The 16648-nt window shown below is 35.2% G+C and overlaps 1 protein-coding gene across 1 annotated transcript in view; it reads left to right on the forward strand.

Annotated features, from left to right (window-relative positions):
• Positions 1-1025: 1025 nt before the first annotated feature.
• The window catches only part of LOC150100396 (10 kDa heat shock protein, mitochondrial-like), a 28866-nt gene continuing 13243 nt past the window's right edge, over positions 1026-16648 (forward strand). Inside the window, exons 1-2 of the mRNA XM_090403002.1 lie at positions 1026-1246; positions 4387-4548. Coding sequence (XP_090259128.1) covers positions 1244-1246; positions 4387-4548 — 165 coding nt within the window. The 5' untranslated portion in view covers positions 1026-1243. The remainder of the gene's footprint in view (positions 1247-4386; positions 4549-16648) is intronic.

Below are 16648 nucleotides of genomic sequence, written 5' to 3' on the forward strand. Positions count from 1 at the left end.
ACAGCGGAGCAGGGGAAGCAGCAGAAGGGTGTCGATGTCGGCGAACGCTTACCTTCGAATATAACTTGCCCTCGCGTATAACTGGCACCCCTGATTTCACTTTACGAAGAAAGACATTAAAAGGTTTTGCATATATATATATATATATATATATATATATATATACCTCCCACACAAAAAGTACGCCCTCCCCAACAGCCATTATATATTGTAGAAGCAAGGAAAAAAAAAGTTTTATTGTATCTCTGAAGAGGCTTTTTGCAGCCTGTGTAATATATTTCTCAACAAATAGTGCAATTAGAGACAGCTGGAATAAAAACGGCGCCTAACTAATGAATGACATGTACTCCTCTCACAGAAACTACGCTGTATAAGCAAGCAAAACCATATGTTGCACCGTAATCACAGTATCTAACTAAAACGATTGTCCAATTTTTCAATTACATGAAATAAGTGTTTATTTGACTGCATTTGAAATTCTCGATGTCATTATGACAGATCAGAGGCTAACTTCAAATAAAATTCTACCACGAATTGAAACATGCCATATAATGCTTGTGTGAGTTCCCCTTCCAGCTCAAACGCAAACAAGGCAATAAAAACTAATCATGGATTGAAACTTTGTGTGAGTTGAGCCCGCCGGTAATGAGAACGATAAACGACACCCCGTCGTGAATGTCTTAAAACTAAGAAATATATAGTGAATGTTGTTATGACAGTCGCAGATGTTATGGAATTCGGTTGAAAAGAATTACTATTTCAACTCAAAAATTGTCGGTTCCATTTGTCTTTGGGTCACGTTATTGTTTGTTAATACTGCACCAATCAAATTCATGTCTTCATAGTTGCTCCTCCTGTAAAACAAAATTTAACTTGTGTGTATTGTAACAATTTAAAAAAAAAAGGCTGAATAATTTATAAGCATATAAAAGGATATCACAAGTAAATCGTTGACGTGCCAGCAAATTTCTCGGGCGTGCAATAGGTTCGCCACCACTGGTGTGGAGCATGCGTAAACCAAATTAATTCCATGTGGGTTCCTAAGGATGGGATCATTTTCTTTAGTTTTGTAAGAGTGTCGGTTTGTGGTGAGCGAGTTCTAGTTTTAAAATTACATTTTGAACGGGTCTTTTCTTAACGGTCCCATAATAATCTTTCAAAAACCGGTCATAATTATAAAATCACGTTTTTTTTTTTACCCCAAAGAGGAAGCTGATATTAAAGAAAAACACAAGGACGACTGATGGTATAGTTACCAGCAATGTTTTATTTTTCGTGTACTTTTATAAGTTTTATATGCTTAGCGTTGGTATTACAAAATATATTTTTTTTCACATTAAAAAACATCGGAAAATAAAACTTTTTGACCAATAATAATTTCAATAACATATACTAATATTTCGCATGCGAATAGTCAAGTTGTAGTCACGATGTTTAGCGACCTAAGTGAAGTGGTGTTGTCTCCATCCGATCATTCACCATATTTTATTTAAATATTTGCTTATGATATATATATATATATATATATATATATATATATATATTTATTTATTTATTTATTTATTTATTTGGTTAACAGATTTCTGTTTTGGAGCACAGCTGTTTTTAATTTATTAAAGGCACCTAAGAAAATCAATAACATATTTTATATGTCCTGTAGATGGGTTGGAAGTATCATTAATATATATATATATATATATATAAGCAAAGCAATGTTTTGTGCGTGAAATATATTCACGTCCGAGCTACTTATTACTTGGCTTAGTATGTATTCCATAATGCAAAGCACATCTCCCTCTTTTGAATGTGTATAATGTATATAACTATCCAGAATGGTTTCGACCTTTACTGAGGTCTCATTAGTGGGAGCCAGACCCAGGAGAGATACCAAGGTTGACGTAATGCAGAAGTTATATAGAAGTAGACAAAAGGTGCTTGGCCTTATTAAAAAAAAAATTCTGGATGATGGAAAGATATAGTTTTTTATCTTGGGTTTATTATATGTTAAAGATACCAAGACATTTTATCCAGATCCAGAGTTTTTTTTATTAATAAGGCCAAGCACCTTTTGTCTACTTGTATATGAGATATATATATGACTTCTGGATTACTTCAACCTTGGTATCTCTCCTGGGTCTGGCTCCCACTGATGAGACCTCATTAATGGTTGAAACCTGTCTGGGTAGTGACCCTTCCCTTATGCATTGCATTAGACACTTCTGAAAGGGGATGTGTGTTTTGCATTATGGGATACATACTAAGGCAAGCGATATGAAGTCATTAGCCTCTATATACAAGTAGCTCAGATGTGAATATATTTCACATGCTTTCTTGGGATAAGGATTAAAACCAAATATAAAATGTCTTGGTATCTGTAATGTATAATGAACCCAAGGTAAAAACTTTCTACATCTTTCTCTCATCCAGCAATTTTTATTGATAAGATCAAGCACCTTTTGTCTACTTGTATATGATATATATGATTTCTGCATTAATTTAACCTTGGTATCTCTCATGGATCTGACTTCACTGATGAGATCTCAATAAAGGTTGAAACCAGTCTGGGTAGTGGCCCTTCCCATTATTCATTGTATTGGTAAAGATACCAATGTCCTGGTATCTTTAACATATAATAAACTCAAGGTAAAAAACTTTCTATACATATATATATATATATGTATATGTACTGCTCAAAACAATTAGGGGATATTTTAGTTTCTGTCAGATAAGACAGAAAGATGTAATTGATGAGATATTGTTTAAATAACTGATATTTATTACAAATTGTGTTACATTTGTAATTATTTTTATAACTTTATAATTTACAAGAAAACCAAATGATGATGAAGAAAACCAAAATATCCACTAATTGTTTTGAGTAGTGTATATTAAGTTGGTTTAAATTAGTATATAAACTCTTTCCAAAAATCCATTCTAATGATTAATTCACTAGAATTAATCATTAGTATTGACATTCTTTTCACATTGGATTATAGTCTGGTAGAAGGATGATAATTGCCAATAATGTTTTGAATGGTAGTTTTGCTGTATCCATTGCACATCAGATTTCTTTTAATTTTATTCATTCATCTGACAAAAGGGAATCAGAAGAGGATCTCTTGATATCAAGACTCTTGATAATGCCCATCTTTTGTGAAGAAATGGTTTGAGGATGAGTGAATGTATCTGCCAGTACAGATTGGCTTTTGATTTAAAAAAAAAAAATGTATTTGAAATTCTGTTAAAAGTATCATTCAGCATTTTTGAAACTGTTATTATTTTGGGAACTCTTTATGGAGTCAACAGACTCATATTTCAACATCCACTCTTTATAATTTCTTTTGTATTAATCTGATAGTCCCTTAACTAACTTGAAGGTCTCTATCATAGCTCATCTTTTCCTCCTATCCACCAACCTCTGCAATCCACTACCAGTCTGGGTAGTGGCCCTTCCCATTATTCAAGAGTGTTTGAGAGCTATCAAGAGTGTTTGAGAGCCAACACTCTAGAATCTGGATATGACTTTGTTTATTCATCTTTGGATCCTTTGTAGTGTTTCAGCACCACAATGAAAACTAGGTGTCCAAATATAAGCACAGTAGTCCATATGTGGTCTGACTGTTTTATATAGATGCACCACACCACCTTATCCCTACATATTAATGTACTTTTTATCATAGCAGCACTATGATGTGCAGTCTTTGCAACACTTGTGATGTGCCCTTTGCTTGGAGTGATGGTAGACAGTCCGCTGTCTTCCAATCACTCTAAGATTTTGAATCTCATTCACTTCCTGAAGTCCAGCTCTTTGGACCCTCTCAATTGTTTCTGCATCACAATGAAAACTAGGTGATCAAATCTAAGCACAATAGTCCATATGTAGTCTGACTAATGCCTTATATAAAGCACCACCTCCTTATCCCTACATGTTAATGTACTTTTTATCAATAGCAGCAATGCGATGTGCAGTCTTTGGAACACTTGTGATGTGCCCTCGGAATTTCAGTCCACTGTCTGCCATCACTCCAAGATCTCGAATCTCATCTACTTCCTGAAGTACAGTCCACCAATATAGTACATAGTCTTATGTTGATATAAGCTTTGGAAATGAAACATCGAGAATTAAATATACTTTGATATTGAAGTGATACTTAATATGCTTCATAAATTCAGGTTTTCAAGTAGAGTGAGGGCTGAGCAACCTAAAGGCATACTATGTGAAGGAAAAAAAAAGTCAGCAGCATCTGTTTTATTAAAAAAAATGTGCTGAATATAATTTTTTACAAAAACCTCTCCTGTAAACAACTTTAAAATTTAGCTATCTTTATTTTTACATAAAATGCCTTGATTTGATTGTTTTTTTTTTTTTTTTTTTTTTTTTTTTAGGCAAGAATTGGAAGGAAACTTTTACCCTTGTTAGATAGAGTTTTAGTAGAAAGATTTGTTCCTGAAACTAAAACCAAAGGAGGTATTATGATTCCAGAAAATGCTCAAGCTAAAGTTCACAGTGCCACTGTAATAGCAGTAGGACAGGGGGCAAGAAATGAAGTAAGTTCCAAGAGAAAAATTCATCTCATTATTTTAACTGCTTGAAAGAAAAAAGTAGGAATGTAAACATATGCAAGTATCCTCTGATAGTAATTGCATTCCCAAGAGTAGTTGTGTAGTTGAATTCTTCCCTCTTTCCCCACCATAATTATAAACAGTATACTTACCAAACCAACATTGCCTAAATTCACTTTTTTTAGTGTGTGTGTGTGTGTGTGTGTGTGTGTGTGTGTGTGTGTGTGTGTATGAAATTATCTATATTTCTAATAATTTTTTTATATTATGAATTTAAAAAAATATTAAATAGAGAAAACAAAGCATTGAGAAGTCATTTCAATTAACAAAACAACAAAAGAAAAAACAATTATGATTGACTGAATGCTTTGAATTATCAAGGATGAACATTTTTTCTGACAGTTGATTTTGCATACCTCATATTCTTCTTTTTTAGATCTTATACGTAGCTAATCGGAACTAATCTATCTCTTTTCTCTTGACTTTTGATGCTTATATACAGAAACCCATTTTGATTTAACTGAAGCCTCTCTATAGTTTGCATTTCTTTTCATTTATTGCGCATTATAAAGGGCGAATTTATATGAAGGATTTCTGAAAAGTAAGGTAACAAATTTTTTTCTTGGATGTTTATTAATAGGAAATTGAAATTATACACCAAGAAATAAGTGAATGTGCACTACTTTTTCACAAAATCTTGAACTTTATTGATGCACTTGTCCCAACAATAGATCAGTTTATCAATACCATTACTGGAGAAGTCCATGCTTCACCCAGTAACTAGCATCACACCACCTGATGAATTTCCTTGTCTGTAGTGAAATGCCTTCTGGGAAGGTGTTTCTTAAGGGGGCCAAACAAATGGAAGTCTGAAGGTACTAAGTCTGGGCTGTATGGGGGGGGGGATGTGGCACAGTTTCCAACAATTACAACACAACCACTCACAAGTGGTGTATGTAGAGTAGCTTTGTCGTGCAACAAAATCATGCTGCTTGTGAATAGTCCTGGTTGTTTGCATCGAATGTTTGGCTTTCAGTTTGTCCAACATTGCACAGTAAAGCTATGCATTGATTGTTCCTCCTTTCAACAAGAATTCCACCAACAAAATGCTTTGGCAATCCCAGAACACTGTGGCCATGACTTTTCAGACAGTGGGAATAGTTTTGAATTTTTTGCACACAGGAGATTGTGGATGTTTCTTAGTCATGGAATCTTGTTTGCTCTCTCTCTCTCTGAGGTAAAGTGAAGAAAACCCACGTTTCATCTCCTGTGACTAGGCGAGTGGGAAAATCCCTGCCTTTGTTGCTGTATTGCAACAGATACAGCTGCTCCAGACACATCCTGACGTGTGTGTGTGTGTTGCTTTGTGCTCCTCTGACAATTGTCGAGGCACTCAGTGGGAATACACCTTTTGAAAGCCAAGGACATCGTCAGCAATTCTGTAAATAGCGGACTTGCTCGAGTTCACCACTTGTGCAGTTTCATTTGCTAGTCTTCAAGAGCAATGCCCTTATTGTGCAAATTGTTGTCTTCTGTCTTGCTAGATGAAGGCCCGCCCATCTGATGTCGATCTTCATTGTCACCATGGCCTGGCCTGCTTTAAATTCATTGCACCAAAAACACACCTGCTTCTTTGAAATCACTTTTTTGCCATACACAGCAACCAATTTATAGTGAATCGGTTTTTGTGAATGGATTCAAGGAGAAGTGTGATAGGATTTGTATATATAATGGTTAATTTGGAGCATCCACAACGAGTCTCTGGACTTCATAGAGATGCTGTTAAATAATAATAATGTTACTTGGTAAAGCCTCTTTTGTTTGCAATAAATGAATAACTTCATGGATATCTGTTTTGGACCACACTTGTACTGCAGTCATCTTGCAACTGGAATTAGCTGTGAGGCAACAGTAGTGCCACACTACAGTAGCAGTCTTTTTGAACGCTATTAATGGATCTATCAGAGACCCCTTGTATAGCTTATCCATAAAAAATCCTTCAACTGGAGAGAAAAGCAGTAGATTCCAAAAAGGTCAATGGCTAGCAACGAAGCCAAACTAACTTTTCATGATGTAATTTCAATAACCTGATCCATTCTCCAGTTCTTCTTTTGCAAGATAATTGTGTTTTTTAAATAACACTATTAAAAATCCTTTTCATCATATAAAATGGTCAAGTATATAATTGCACTTAGCTAATTTATGTTATGAATGTGAAAATAACTTTATGCCAGAACTACTACTGCATACCTACTTAAGGGTTAAAGAGGATGTTGGAAGAATTACAGTTGTCAGTGAAATAAATGAAATTTGGTCTTAAATTAATTTTTTTAAGGATATCTGAATTTTATAAGAATAGTGATGACTTGCAAGTTATGCAAAATAAAAAGTTGTTTGAGAATGCTTGATTATTTATTTCAAAATTAATCCATGTATGCAGGGTGGGCTTTACTTTATAACATAGGCTGAGAGAAATAAATAGTGCTACCTCTTTTCATAGATGGGAAATACTTCATATTTGGGAAACATTAGCAAGATATCTTTAAGAGACCTTCGTGCAAAAAAAATTTGGCAGGGATAAACTACTACCTACAAAGAAATTAACTTATTAAACTAATTTCATAAGATAATAATATAATTTTTAATTAACAGCTTCACATATGTAAGAAAAAACTAAATATAATTTATTACTATGGGGGTGTTTAAGGATCAAAGCTGCATAACTGAGAGGAGACATCCACACACCCTTTAAAGGAATGCGGAGAACTGACCAGGGCTTCTGACCTAATGTCCAGTCCCCACCTTCTCATGGTGCACCCTTATCTACCTGGATACTGTAATACTTCCTTAATTTGTGTTGTATGTTCTCCTGTTCTGTTCTTCTTAATTTATTTATTCTAAATTTTGTTTGCATGTTGGGTTATTTCAGCTTCGTTTTTCCCTTACTTCTCAATCCCTTAGTTACAGCCATCTATCAAAGTTCCCAACCTTTCTGTGGCCTCACTTTTAATCGAACTCATGTGCAAATCTTTCAGACAAAGGGATTGCTGCACAGTAGAGCCAAATTCTCCCGGGCTGAAAATCTGAAGTCAACTCCTCTTCGGAATTAAGAAAATTTATTTATTTTGAATTTATTTATTCTAAATTTTGTTTGCACGTTGGATTTTTTCAGCTTCATTCTTCCCTTACTTCTCAATCCCTTAGTTACAGATATCTATCAAAGTTCCCAACCTTTCTGTGGCCTCACTCTTAATCGAACTCGTGTGCAAATCTTTCAGACAAAGAGATTGCTGCATGGTAGAGCCAAATTCTCCCAGGCTGAAAATCTGAAGTCAACTCCTCTTCGGAATTAAGAAAATTTATTTGTTTAGCTGTGCCATCTTAATTCCTATACAATAAAATTAATATTGTCAAGGAGTCAGCCCATAGACTAATTCACGATTTAGCAATCTAATACAAACAAACCTTTACAATGCTTATTTTTATATTGCAGTCATAACCAGTTCCCACGGTTTAACTTACACAGGTTCTATTTATAGCAAGTGGTGCATTGGCTTGAAAGATCAGACATGTATTTTGGGTAAAGAAAACATGAAAGTTTATTCATTCGAAGTAATGGTACATACTAATCAAAAAACTAATTTAAATGAAAAGTCTTTATAAGTAATGCTATACTAACAGACAAGATCTATAATACAATCGGCATTTTACATTAAGGGACATTAGCAGAGCCAAACTGTCTTAATCCCACTCACCTGTTACAGTCATGTATATGAGTATCTTACTCTCTCCTCAAATATTAAGATATAACACATCAAATTAATCTAATGACAATGCTTAAAACAATACACTTTTAGAGCTACAAAGTTCATTGCTAGAGGATTAGGTATTTAGAGTCCTGAATTCTATCAAGTCCAATTACAAGAAATTTAACACTTTCGCTCGCCCTGGCCTTAAAATACAATACAGTGGACATAAAAACTCTACATTACCGACCAGTTCAATCTTTCAGGAGACACTTCTCATCAGATCTTCTTGTAGGCTTCTTTCGGGTGGTTACCTTGTTCTGGGATCTGTTGTTCCCTGTCTCGACCTTCCAGTGATTTTGGTCACGAATCACTTCTTTGCCTTATACCCGAAATTCCTCTGACGGAAAGGTATGGCTGGAGCTGCATGAAATTTCGGTGTTCGCTGGTTGTCTTGTTGCACTTGGCCGCTACTTAACCGTATCGTCGCCGCTTGACCATCCTACGTTCACCTGAACGACTTCTACTCGACTCCGACGCTACGAAAAAAGAACCACGAGAGAGAGAGAGAGAGCTTGCGCTGCCAAGCCTTTTATATTCCTCCACGTCTGCTCTCCCTACTACGTCATCAGTTGCAGACGCTACCCAAGCCTTTTGCACACGATACTTTCTCCTCTCCGTTGCATCTCCACGTAGGCTTCTCGCACGTGCCTCGGACCTCATATAGCTACTGCTTGGGGTCATGTTTATAATCCATTTATACAAGTCTGCACTTTGCTCTGACTTTCCTGTTACAATATTACTTTTACAATATCTTGTTTCTTGTCTGTTATTTACAGGACCATTTATAAATTAATACATAGTAAAATACATAAAAGAACCATTATTACTATATTTACAACTTAGAATTTTACCTATTTACAAGTATTTCTTTTGGGAAATTTTGCGTCCCAGTTAAATCCCAAATGAAATGCTTAAGGACAAATTAAGCCTTTCATTCCAGATTTAACAATACTGAATGAACGAGGATAGGTTGGCAATTTGGAATTTATCCGACTAAGTTGTATTCTTATTGACTTAAACCACAATGCAAAATGATGGTACAACATGACAGAATTTCATGCAAGGCCTTAGCCCAGTTAAACAAGGCCCCATAGTTTTTGCCAGAGAGCAGGGGCGAACAGCGAAAGTCAGTTACTGGAAGAAATCCTGAAACACATCCCAACTCAACATCATTAGAGTTCAAGATCGGTACTATCAATGTAAGAAGTCTGAATGGCAAAGAAATGGAGCTGCCTGAGGAATTAGATAAGTACCAGATCGACATAATAGGGGTGACTGAAACAAAAAAGACAAAAACTGGTGAGATCTTTCTGAGCAATAAATACAAAATGTTATATTCAGGAAATGACAATCAAGGAAAAGAAGAAGTAGCCATAGTATTCAACACAAAATACGAGGCTCATCTTCTTGAATGGCAGGCAGTGTCAAGTAGAGTGATGTGAGCCAATATCAGAATGCAGAACTGGACAATTAGACTTATTTTTGCCTATGGTCCAACAGAAAATTCTACTAAGGTAGAAGCACAGGAATTTTTTGAGGCTTTAGACAAAGCAATATTAAAAGGAAAAGTTGGTCCTTGTTGGGGATCTAAATAGCAGAGTAGGAAATGATTGTCACACATGCAGAAATATTTTGGGAAAATTTGGAGAAAAGAGTAAAACTAATAAAAATGGCAAATATCTGTTGAATTTCTGCTCAGAACATGGACAGGTTATTACTAACATAATGTTCCAACATAAAAATGTATGCAAATTCACAGGGAGAGAAGATGCAAGGAATAAGAAAAGTCTCACTAACTATATTATTGTTGATAGTGGTGTCTTTTCATAGTGCCAGACACTAGTGTGTACAGAGGATTTGAAATTGGAAGTGATCACCATTTAGTCTTGAGCAGAATAAAATTGAATTTCATATTGAAAAGAAAAACATTTAAGTGAATAAAAGTTGAGCAGCTCTCAGATGTGAACTATAGACTAAAACAGACAAACATTATTCAAGATAAAATGAAAGAGTTTGAGAACAGGAAACAAACCTTGGAGATTCAGTGTTAAGACCTGAAGAAAATATTGATTGATTCAACCAGAGAGGCATCTGGCAAGGTTATCTGTACGAATAGAAAAGTCAGAACTCCATGGTGGACACAGGAAGTTAAAGAGGCAGTGAAGGAAAAGAAGAAAGCATATCAAAAGTTCTTAGCAAATGTCAGCTTGTTCTCTTAGAGAATACAGAGACAAATGTAAGAAAGCTAAACACTGTAAAACTAGCTAAACAAAAGTCATAGAAAGACTTTGGTAATAACATAGAAAATAAATATCAGGAATGTGGCAAGATATTCTGGAGGCTGTGGAAAAAGCTCAGAAATGGATGAAAAAATGCTGTAAAAGGAATTAAAGATGATAAAGGTGACGTGAAAACTGGAGAAAAAGATATCCTTGATGTATGGCAATTACTTCGAAAAATTACTAAATGAAACAAGTAGTGACGGTACAGCGGTAAAAAAACACTCAACAGGCATGCTATCAGGAATACATATTCATAATTGGAGTAGAAAAAGCCATCAGAAGCCTGAAATGTGGAAAGACAGCTGGAGTAGATGATATTCAACCAGAAATGCTCAAGTATGGAGGTATGAAAGTCTTGCAGTGGCTGCACTGCATAGTTCAGAAGGCCTGGGCAGAGGAACGAATTCCTGATGATTGGAGTAGAGCTCTCATACTATCCATATATATAGAAAGGGAAATAAAACTGAATGTGAGAATTATAGAGGTATTTCCTTACTGAGTGTTCCTGGTAAGATTTATTCAAATATACTTGAGAAACAGTTGAGAAGGATTGTGGAAGGGAAGCTTGGTGAAGAAAAAACTGGTTTCAGGCCAGATAGAGGCTTTCAGGATCAGATTTTCATTGGCGGCAAATTTTTGAGAAATCATGGGTGTATTTAAGTTTTGTAGATCTGGAAAAGGCATATGACAAAGAGTCGGTAGAAAAGCTATTTAAAACACTGCAGTTATATGGTGTCAATGGGGCATTAAATCAAGCAATATTTAGTCTTTATTAGAGCTGTAGGTTAGCAGTTAGAATTGAAAGAAGATGGTTTGATGTTAAATCTGGTGTCAGAACAAGGATGTACATTATCCCCCCTCTGTTATTCATTATTTATATGGATCACATTATGAAGGAAAGTGGTATTAAACCTGATATCAAAATTGGAGATGTTAATCTCAGCTCTTTGCTTTATGTGGATGATGTTATACTTCTAAATAATTCTGCTACAAGTCTGCAAGATTCCCTGACTAATGATTTTATGTTATTTTCGACCATATGAACTATGGAAAAGATCGACATCAACTGGGTATATATTGGTCAAAGTAATTTATTTGATACTAAGTAAAAAATACCGACAAGGTTTTCCAACTTAGCTGTTTGGCTTCTTCAAGGTGAATTAAATAGATACAAAACAACTTAAACACTAAAACTGTTCATGAAGGAATGAACCAAATACAATTGTATTTTTTACAAATACAGAAGAATGCATACATCACACACATGGAGCTTGTATGAAATCAACTGTTGTTATGTAGGAACGTTCTGTAATTAGCAGCGAGATTCAACTCTGGCATGCTTAAAGATCTTATGAGGGGGCTTCCAAATATCAGCCAGAATCAATTGTTGGTGTAACATCGAAGCCTGGATGTAACATCCTTATTTACGAATGTTGCAGTAGACGAAGCAGTCGTCATTTTGAGAAACCTCTTCCCTCAAGATATTACTTCTCTTTTCCATCGTTGTCTAAAATCTAATTTTTTTTTATGGAATGAAACGATTTACGAACAATTAACAGGCCTCACAATGGTCAGCCCTCTTTCCCCTCCCCCCTTGTGCAGATCTCTTTATGGAGAAACTGGAAAATGAAATTCTGTCTCAATTAGACCCTAAACCCACAGTGTGGTGGAGGTATGTGGATGATATTTTTATTGTATGGAAAAACGCAGAAAAGGGTCTTTTGATTTTCTTACCAAGATCAGCTCTTTCCATCACAAAATAAAATTTACCTTAGGACTTGAGAAGGACAAACAATTACTATTCCTGGACACTTTAATTAAGAAACATAAGGATGGATGTATCAGCCTTGCAGTCTATCGCAAACCAACCACACAGGTCGATACTTGCACTTCACATCTTCACACCATGTTTCTCAAAAACTAAGCATCGTATACATACACATGCTAAAAAATAGGGCCGCTCGCATCACTACAGAAGATAAGGATCTCAATTGGTTACCCCAAAAAATTGATCCATAAGATACTTTTCTGTGACCCCCCCACAACAAATCTGAAGAAATAAGTTATAAATCTACCATCGCCATTCCTTATGCTGGGACAGTTTCCAAAAAGATTGCTACATTCCAGAAGCCACATGAAATACGAGCGACTTTTAAACCTTTAAAGACTATCTGCCAATTTTTAAGATCTCCAAAAGACAGTCATGCCTTCTTCAAATATGCCGGTGTGTATAACATCCCCTGTTCATGCGGATTAAACTATATTGGTCAGACCTCTAGAAGTTTGAAAATCAGAAAAAAAAGAACATGTTGGAGATGTAAACAACAACAGAGAAGATAATTCGGTGTTAGCACTTCATTTCTCCAGGACAAACCATACCATAGAATGGGACAAAAGCTCCATGCCCTATTTAGAGGAAGATTTCCGCTCCCGAATCATAAAAGAAGCCATAACAGTAATCCGTTCTAAACGCAACCTCAATAGAAACCAAGGATTGATTCTGGCTGATATTTGGAAGACCCTAATAAGATCTTTAAGCGTGCCAGAGTTGAATCTCACTGCTAATTACAGAACGTTTCTACATAACAACAGTTGATTTCATACACGCTCCATGTGTGTGATGTGAGCGTTCTTCTGTATTTGTAAAAAATACAATTGTATTTGGTTTATTCCTTCATGAACAGTTTTAGTGTTTAAGTTGTTTTGTATTTATTTAATTCACCCTGAAGAAGCCAAACAGCTAAGTTGGTGAAACTTGTCGGTATTTTTTACTTAGTATCAAATAAATTACTTCGACCAATATATATACCCAGTTGATGTCAATCTTTTCCATATTCCCTGACTAAGTTGAATAACTGTTGTAATAGATGTGGTATGAAGGTCAGCAATAACAAGACAAAGACAATGAAAATAGGCAGAAACATTGAAAATATCAAATGCATTGTGAATGGAGAACACATAGAACAAGTAAAACATTTCAGTTATCAGGCACGATTTTTATTATTATGTAACACCTCCAGGGAGTCCAGGCTCATCGAATGAGGGCACCCGCTCTACAACTCTCCATCTCCACCACTCCACTAACTGCAACTACACCCACACCAATGCCATCTACTGCCAACCACCACCACTATTTTTACAGACAATCGCAAACATCCATGCCCACAGTGGGATTCGAACCCACAGCCTTTTGGATGGAGAGCAGATACGCTAACCACTTGGCCAACCAGAGTGACAGTGAAGATGGTAAATTAAATATGGAAATAGACAACAGAATCAACAAAGCTGGTATGATAGGAAGTCAACTGAATAAATTTATATGAAATAAGACAGAAATTAGTCAAAATATTAAATTAGCTGTATACAAGACTGTGTTCAAACCAATTTTAACTTATGGATCTGGGAGCTGGGTACTTGACCAAAGACTAGAGACCACAGATATGAGAGTCCCGAGAAAGATTAGGGGCATGAACGTCAAGTTATCCATGGAGGAGGATGTTCGACACTTTGTTGAATCTGTTCCTAGACATCTGCAAGACATGATTGCACAGAGAGGTGGACCAATGCATTAGTAGGTGGGTGTTCAATGCAAAGCTAACTCAGTGTTATGATAGAGGTAGAAAAAAAAGGCATTAAGGACTTATGTACAAATGACACCTACAAGCTAAAGTTTGCACAAATTGTATAAAACTAAACCTACTCCCTGAATATTTCTTTACCTGAATTACAAGCTCTCCAACCTTTATGCCAAAATAATAACAAACTCTGACAAAGGAAATGCAATGGTTATTATTGATACCACTGACTTCAATTGCAATTTAATGTTTTACTGCAGGATAGATCCACTTATAGTATAATTGACAGAGATTTTATGCAAAGCTAGCTAAATGAATTGAATAAATTATTAGATCAAACATATTCCTTAGATGCTAATGCTATTGATAGTTGCAGATTCATCATGATCATTGTCCACGTATTTATGGCCATTTTAAAGTGCACAATTCTGATTATCCATTATGTCTAATATTTGAGTGAATAGGATTTTCTACTTATTATTTGGCAAAATATATTTCAAGACTTCTATGAAACTACTGAAAAACCACCTGTTATAAATAAATAGTCTTATAAATAGTTTTGACTTCAAAAAAAAGTTAAACATCTTCATCTTTAAGAGAGAAATTATTGTTTTCTTTAATGTAGGAAACTTTTTTACTATTGGTGCTGGCTATTTTACTTGGCATAATAAATTTCAGTAGATTGAGGGTACTGTGATGGGTAGTCCTATGTCACCTGCTTTGGCTAATTGTTTTATGTAGCATTTAGAGGATTGGATTTCTAATATCATTTGTCCTTGACCTCGCATTTGGCTATTTCGTGGATTACATCTTTGCAATCTGGTCTCACTCTGAAACAGAACTGCTTCAATTTCTGGATTAAAATTCACTCCTCATATATTTGCATCAAATTCACTAACAACAACAACAGTATTCCCTTTTTGGATACCTTAGTACATCGTAACTCTGCTGGTAATATTGAATTTTCTGTTTACAGGAAGCCATCCTTTATAGGCAGGTATATCCATTCATCTTCACATCATCATCCTTCACAAAAAACAGGCATTATCACAAGTCTTGTACACACAATTTGTGCTTTTGAGTCTTCTACCAAAAGAATTAAATAAAAATACTTACTCTATTACTTGGATGCAGTGAGATCTTGATACAGAAAATTTGATAATTATTCTCTCTCTTCCAGATTGCAATCTGATATTAAAAGGATCATAACTTAACTTAAAGAAACATCTGAACAAATAGCAAGGACTCTTCACTGATATAATTTGTATATGGTCTTCCAACCGTGCATGTCTTCGTGCATATCTCTATTAAACTTCTAGTAATTCCATAAGACTCTCCTGGTTGAAAATAAAGCTTCTTTACTACATTTATTGGCAGTTGAAAGTGATCATATACCTTGATAATAAATGAGCTTTTATTTTAAAATGAATAAAATTTGTAAATAATGTGAATAAAATAAGGCAGTGCATTTTGAATCCATTTAGAATGAGGCTGAAAAATCCACTTGTCTGTGATAACTCATCCATGGAGTGGATTTCTGGAGCCTTTGTAGTGACAGTTGTGGGACTGTACTGTGTGAATCACTTAAAAGATTAGAAATGTTAACCTTTGTAAACATGAACAAATGAAAATAAGTCATTTTTGAAAAACAAATGTGTAATTAATACAATAGTAACTTTGATTCCTGACCAATGCTGAATGTGAATAAAAGTGCAGGGAAAATTTTGACAGCGAAAAGATGTATTTCATAGTATGTATGATGACAGATTAATTGATACAATCAAAGCCTTTAGAAAGATATTGAATAATCAAACATTCATTTTAAAGATGTTTTCATCAAAAACATCTTTCATCATACATTCAAATATTCATAAAGTTGAATCAAACGTTCATAAAGATATTTTCAGCATAAATTAAAAGATAGTACTTTCATTGTCTAGGGATCTAGGGATGATGGTGGAGAGAGATTTGAAATTCAGAGGACATATTGCAAGAGTTGGCAAAATAGCTAAGAGGATTACTTGGATGCTGAAGAACACATTGACAAGTAAATATAGGGAGGTTATAAATCTCTCCTCACATGGCAATCATTTGGTCACATGCTGATTACTGTGCACAGATTTTGCCATCTGCGTTTCTTGAGGATTGGGAGGTGGTGGAGAGGATTCCGAGATGAGTAAGCAATCTGGTGACATGTCTGTAGAATGTTTCCTATGAGGATATATTGAGGGTGTGTGTGTGTGTGTGTGGGTTGCAGAGTTCAACTGAAAGGCAGAGGAGAGGAGCTTCTTGATAGAAACTTCTAAGTTACTAAAGGGATTCTATAAGATTGACACAATTCATAAGGAATAGCCCCCCCCCCCAACTTCTCATGAATATCAATACATGAGGAGTGGGGGGGGGACACGGGTCACACTTG

This window comes from Typopeltis vanoorti, chromosome 13 (assembly GCF_054136105.1).
Source record: "Typopeltis vanoorti isolate ZY-2024b chromosome 13, IOZ_Tvanoo_1.0, whole genome shotgun sequence".
Classification (NCBI taxonomy): Eukaryota; Metazoa; Arthropoda; class Arachnida; order Uropygi; family Thelyphonidae; genus Typopeltis; species Typopeltis vanoorti.